At 50.4% G+C, this 6,000-nt stretch overlaps 1 protein-coding gene across 7 annotated transcripts in view; it reads left to right on the top strand.

Moving 5' to 3' along the window:
• Positions 1–413: 413 nt before the first annotated feature.
• Positions 414–6,000, top strand: part of ZNF44 (zinc finger protein 44) — a 28,901-nt gene continuing 23,314 nt past the window's right edge. For 2 of the 7 annotated variants that reach the window (XM_025369173.1, XM_025369180.1), the window contains exons 1-2: positions 414–622; positions 1,940–2,082. In XM_025369173.1, coding sequence (XP_025224958.1) covers positions 1,975–2,082 — 108 coding nt within the window. In that variant the 5' untranslated portion in view covers positions 414–622; positions 1,940–1,974. Of the gene's footprint in view, positions 1,012–1,939; positions 2,083–4,648; positions 4,680–6,000 lie in introns of all 7 variants that reach the window. The other 5 variants (XM_025369175.1, XM_025369178.1, XM_025369174.1 and 2 more) reach the window with 4 other exon arrangements.

The following is a 6,000-nucleotide window of genomic DNA, read 5'->3' as shown; positions in this document are numbered from 1 at the left end:
TGACCTTGCAGGAGACAGCCTCATCCCAAATTCCTGGTCCCTGGAGAACATCAGCCCCCCGACTCCACCCCTGTCCCCCGCTGCTGCAGTGTGACCAGTGTGGCCTCGGCTGCCCTCCTGCTCTGAGGCCAAGGGATGGCTCCAGTGGACAGTGAGACTGGGATTCCTTGCACACAATTGTTCAGGAGGAAGAAGCAAAAAGGGCCCACTGAGTACAGATAGGAAATTCCGATTTAAGGCAAACGTTCCCCGGGACGAGTCGGGTCATAGCGCAGGGAGGAAGCCCGCCCTGCCAGGGGGCTGGGTCTGGAACCTGTTCATCCGGCTGCACTCTGCACTGTGAGATGGTTTCCTCTGTCACTCAGTGCCCAGGAGGCGGGACCTGGAGCACTAGCCAATCAGAGTCGCGGGCAGGTTCCTGAGAACTGTCAATCAGGGCCGCTGCGAAGAGGAGGGTGTGACGTTCTAGGAGCTAGTGGCCTCTTCACCCTGGTGACCTCTGTTCCGTGTTCTGTCACTGAGAGACGCCCTGGGACATCTGTGGTGGCTTCTGTCGCGCTGGGACCTACCCTGGCTACGGGAGGAGTTGGGAGGACCCGGGACACCGCACAGCCGGGAAATGGTGAGTGTGCGGGGCCCGGCGTCCTGAGGCAGGGCGAAGGACTGGTCGGAACCAGTCGGAACCGGCTGTGGCGGGACCGGGGCCTCTCCGCAGCGTCTCTGGGGTCTGGGACCCGAGCCCCCCTGTGTACCTCGGTCCTCGGTTCCTTTGGATGCAGGGTGGGGCTGGGCCGGCAGCCGGGACCCCGGGCGTCCTGTCCCGTCCCTGAGCGGCGACAGCGGCCCCGGCCCCCCTCTCTGGGCAGCTCCACGCCCACAGCCCCGCGTCTCCCCATATTGTGCGGCGGAACCGGCACAGGCTTGTGGCCCGTGTCATTGCACCCGGACGCCGAGGGCTGCGGCAGAAACAGTTTAATAGGAGAGGACACGCTAGATCCGCCTCCGTGAGAGGTTTGGGGATGGGGTGTTTAGGGGCCTGGACGGGGGTGGTTGGGATGTGGGGTCGCTGGTTGGTGGAGAAGTGAAGGGTGACTCCTGGGACTGGAGGTGAAGAAACCGTATTCTCCTGCTGAGTGGGCTCCTTTGTGGGGTTTTCAGCCTGCTTGGCGCCAGCCTTTCCGCTGGTATTCAAGATCTGAGAAAGAACTTAGAGGACTCTTGAGCAACTCTCAGAGATCTTATCCCCAGGCACAGTGGGGAAACCGGCGGTCAGCGTCTGTTGTGACCTGACTCTCAGGGAGGTGGCCCCGTGAGGCAGCGGGGCTGAGGGCACCTGTTTAATATCTAACTGCAATCTCGCCTCCAGCCTGGCTCGCAGTTCCTGTGAACCCGGTGAGGAGGCTGCTTGGTGAAGACTGGAGGGTCGGTAGGCACAAACCAGACACAAACACAGTTCCTGCTGTGGTCTCTGTGGTCTTCAGACCCTCCTTTCTTTCCAAGGGCGACCATTTCCCCTCCGAGCCTTTCAAAGATATGAGCATCAGGGTCTCAGAGACCTGTCCCTTCATCCTAACTCCTCTTGGGGTTAACAGTAAATTTTTTGGTTTCCAGAGCCTTCTATATGCTAACTTCACTCCTCAATTCCCAGTAACATTATGAACCCTTTGTCCCAAGATGATATTTCAAATAGACACAGAATTTTGTCATTTGTTTTTAGATAGCAATGTGTGCCTCTTTTTAAAAGGATTTATTTTGTTCCTTAACATTTCACATGTAAGGAAGAAGAGAATAACCATCTGACACTCTGCTGTAAAAACAAACAAAAAACAAACAAAAAAAACAAACCTTTGTGCCTCTTTTATCTCCCCTAGGCACAGATGCCTTATCAGAATGTCCTTTACAGGGTGATGTGACCTCAGCCCACCCTGTATCTTTCCAGGCCCTGTGTTATGAAACTTTCTGGGGCTACCCTAAATGCTGGAAGCTGCCAATCTCATGGAGGGCCTAGTGGATGTCAGCCCTTGGGTCACTCTTCCCAGAGGACAGTCTGAGGTGTTGGGGTGGGGCCTCCCAAAAGACCAGGTGGATGCCCTGGGGTGGGATGAATCTTCAGGTATATCATTCCTGTAAAAAGCTAACCCCTGGACTGGGCGCGGTGGCTCATGCCTATAATCCCAGCACTTTGGGAGGCCGAGGTGAGAGGATCACCTGACGTCAGGAGTTCAAGACCACCCTGGCCAACATGGTGAAACCCTGTCTCTACTGAAAATACAAAAAGTAGCCGGGCATGGTGGCAGGTGCCTGTAATCCCAGCTACATGGGAGGCTGAGGCAGGGGAATCACTTGAACCCGGGAGGCAGAGGTTGCAGTGAGCTGAAATCATGCCATTGCACTCCAGCCTGGGTGACAAGAGCGAAACTCTGTCTTTAAAAAAGAAAAAAGGCTGGGCGCGGTGGCTCAAGCCTGTAATCCCAGTACTTTGGGAGGCCAAGACAGGCGGATCACGAGGTCAGGAGATCGAGACCATCCTGACTAACACGGTGAAACCCCATCTCTATTAAGAAATACAAAAAACTAGCCGGGCGAGGTGGCGGGCGCCTGTAGTCCCAGCTACTCGGGAGGCTGAGGCAGGAGAATGGCGTAAACCCGGGAGGTGGAGCTTGCAGTGAGCTGAGATCTGGCCACTGCACTCCAGCCTGGGCGACAGAGCGAGACTCCGTTTCAAAAAAAAAACTAACCCCTGGGACATTGACATTTTTTTCTCCAAGCCTGTTTCCATTCCTTGGTGACACATGGCAAATTGGATAGTGTTATTCAGGGGACAAGACAAATGATTTCTGCCTTTTGGACTCTCTCGGACTGTCAAACTAGAAAACTGTATCTAAAAACTGGAAAACCCACCCAATGAGGTTTCGCAAGAGCCTGAAAAAGACATAAGGCAGTGTCTACTAGGAGTGTGGTTGCTGAGCACTTCAGTGAGCACCTTGGGGCTGGGGGATGTGCCAGGTGATAGAACGACCTGACCTGACAGTTGAGTCAGACTTGTCCAGTCAGTTCTGCCCCACCCTGGGTTAGTTAACCTGAAAAGATTTGTTCAATTATTTCAAATTTAATTTTTTTTTTTTTTTTGAGATGGAGTCCCACTCTGTTGCCCAGGCTGGAGTGCAGTGGCCGGATCTCAGCTCACTGCAAGCTCCGCCTCCCGGGTTCAGGCCATTCTCCTGCCTCAGCCTCCGAGTAGCTGGGACTACAGGCACCCGCCACCTCGCCCGGCTAGTTTTTTGTATTTTATTTAGTAGAGACGGGGTTTCATCGTGTTAGCCAGAATGGTCTCGATCTCCTGACCTCGTGATCCGCCCGTCTCGGCCTCCCAAAGTGCTGGGATTACAGGCTTGAGCCATCGCGCCCGGCCTCAAATTTAATTTTTTATTAACTATAAAGTGCATCCCATCATTATAGATTGATAGAGAAGATACAGTATTTCTAAAGAGGCCAGGAAGAGTTGAAATTCAGAAAAAAAATTATATATATGTAGTTTTCTATTCCTTTTTTTTTTTTTTTTTTAATTTTTTTTATTGAGACAGGGTCTCCCTCTGTCGCCCAGGCTGGAGTGTGGTGGTACCATCATGGCTCACTGCAACTTAGGCAGCCTAGACTGCCTGGGCTCAGCCTCTGGAGTAGCTGGGAGTACGCCACCATGCCCTACTAATTTTTGTGTCTTTTGTAGTGATGGGGTTTCCTCCTGTTGCCAGGCTGGTCTCGAAGTCCTGGGCTCAAGTGATCTCCTGCCTTGGCCTCCCAAAGTGCTAGGATTACAGGCATGGGCCACTGGACCCAGGCCCTATTCCATTTTCTAAAAACTTTTTTTCTTTTCTTTCTTTTTTTTTTTTTTTTTTTTTTTTTGAGATAGAGTTTCACTATGTTGCCCAGGCTGGAGTGCAATGGCATGATCTCGGTTCACTGCAACCTCCGCCTCGCGGGTTCAAGCAATTCTTCCTCAGCCTCCCGAATAGCTGGGATTACAGGAACACATCACAACGCCTGGCTAATTTTTGTGTTTTTAGTAGAGACGGGGTTTCATCATGTTGGCCAGGCTGGTCTTGAACTCCTGACCTCAGGTCGTCCGCCCGCCTCAGCCTCCAAAAGTGCTGGGATTACAGGTGTGAGCCACTGCGTCCGGTCTTTTTCTTTTTTTTTTTTTTGAAACAAGGTCTCGCTCTGTTACCCAGGAGTGCCGTGGTATGATCTTAGCTTACTGCAACCTCTGCCACCAGGGCTCAAGTGATCCTCCCACCTCAGCCTCCCAAGTAGCTGGGACTACAGGCGTGCGCCACCATACTTGGCTAATTTTTGTGTTTTTGGTGGAGACGGGGTTTCACCATGTCACCCAGGCTGGAGCATTTTTTAAAAACTTTTATTTACTTTTATTACCCCAGAGACCATGTAATAGGTTTATTAGGTCTTTTGTTGGATGATTTCAAATGGAATTTCAGGGCCTAGCAGTGGAAATACTACCAAGGGAAAAATTTGGGGAAAACTCTTCCATTTTGGCTGCAGAAAAAATGAATATATTTTCACAAGAATGTGTGGTAGGTATCTGATTGAAATTATAAAGCTTTACCAAAACTTTAGTTTCTTTTCTTTTTAGGCTGGAGAACTTGGGACAGTGGGTAAGTCTGGTCTGTTCCTGTTATCTGGACTTGGCAGATTAATGCAACATTCTGTGGGACTTTGCAATAGCTAAAGAACTTAAATACCATTTGTTTACTAAAGGCTTCATCATTATGGAAGTAGTAACTGATGTTTATTATATGAAATGGATACTTGTGCTTTTCTTGTTGAGCTATAAAATAGAAGTGACTTACAATTTCCTTCCCTCATATAAACACTGAATTTGAGTGATTTTGATAGATTCATCACATGTGGGGTTTTGTTTGTTTTATTTTTTAAATCCATGTAAGGCATGGAAGGGTAAGCAGATACCCTTGACTAGGGTAGAGAGGCTTGAGGCCAGTGACTCCAAGTGGAGGCCAATTTTCAGCCTGCAAAGAGACACTGTGTGCCCAGTTTAGTTGGTTCTTCCTGGGGAGCCTCCCCTGCAGGTGTCCTAGCCTGATCACTCCAGCAATAAGAGGAGCCTTTTTTTTTTTTTTTTTTTTTTTCTTTTTTGAGATGGAGTCTTGCTCTGTCTCCCAGGCTGTAGTGCAATGCTATGATCTCGGCTCACTGCAACCTTCGCCTCCCGGGTTCAAGTGATTCTCCTGCCTCAGCCTCCTGAGTAGCTGGGATTACTGGTGTGTGCCACCATGGCCAGCTAATTTTTGTATTTTTAGTAGAGACAGGGTTTCACCATGTTGGTCAGGCTGGTCTCAAACTCCTGACCTTGTGATCCACTGGCCTCGGCCTCCCAAAGTGCTGGGATTACAGGCATGAGCCACTGTGCCTGGCCTGGGAGGAGCCTTTTTTTTTTTTGAGATGGAGTTTCGCTCTTGTTGCCCAGGCTGGAGTGCAGTGGCGTGATCTCGGTTCACCACAACCTCCGCCTCCCAATTTCAAGCAATTCTCCTGCCTCAGCCTCCTGAGTAGCTGGGATTACAGGCATGTGCCACCATGGCCAGCTGATTTTGTATTTTTAGTAGACACGGGATTTCTCCATGTTGGTCAGGCTGGTCTCGAACTCCTGACCTCAGGTGATCTGCCTGCCTTGGCCTCCCAGAGTGCTGGGATTACAGGCGTGAACCACCGTGCCCAGCCAAGGAGGCTTTTATACTAAGAGAAGCTGCAGAGCACTGGAAATCTGGGGATCTACAGGCAGAGGCAATTGGGGTGATGCCATGTCTGAGGTTGTATTTGTTATTGTTGTAGGGCTGTCACTAGACAGTCTTCAGGTAAGATAAATCTGAATTTAGCTAAGAAATGAGTTTATTCTAAAAGAGCACTACATAAGGGGAAGAGCACTAAGTATAAGATCTGAAAGCATCTTAAAGCTTGGGTGGAAAG

This window comes from Theropithecus gelada, chromosome 19, assembly GCF_003255815.1.
Source record: "Theropithecus gelada isolate Dixy chromosome 19, Tgel_1.0, whole genome shotgun sequence".
NCBI lineage: Eukaryota > Metazoa > Chordata > Mammalia > Primates > Cercopithecidae > Theropithecus > Theropithecus gelada.
Note: the sequence above shows the minus strand (reverse complement) of the source record. Positions and strands in the feature narration are given on the sequence as shown.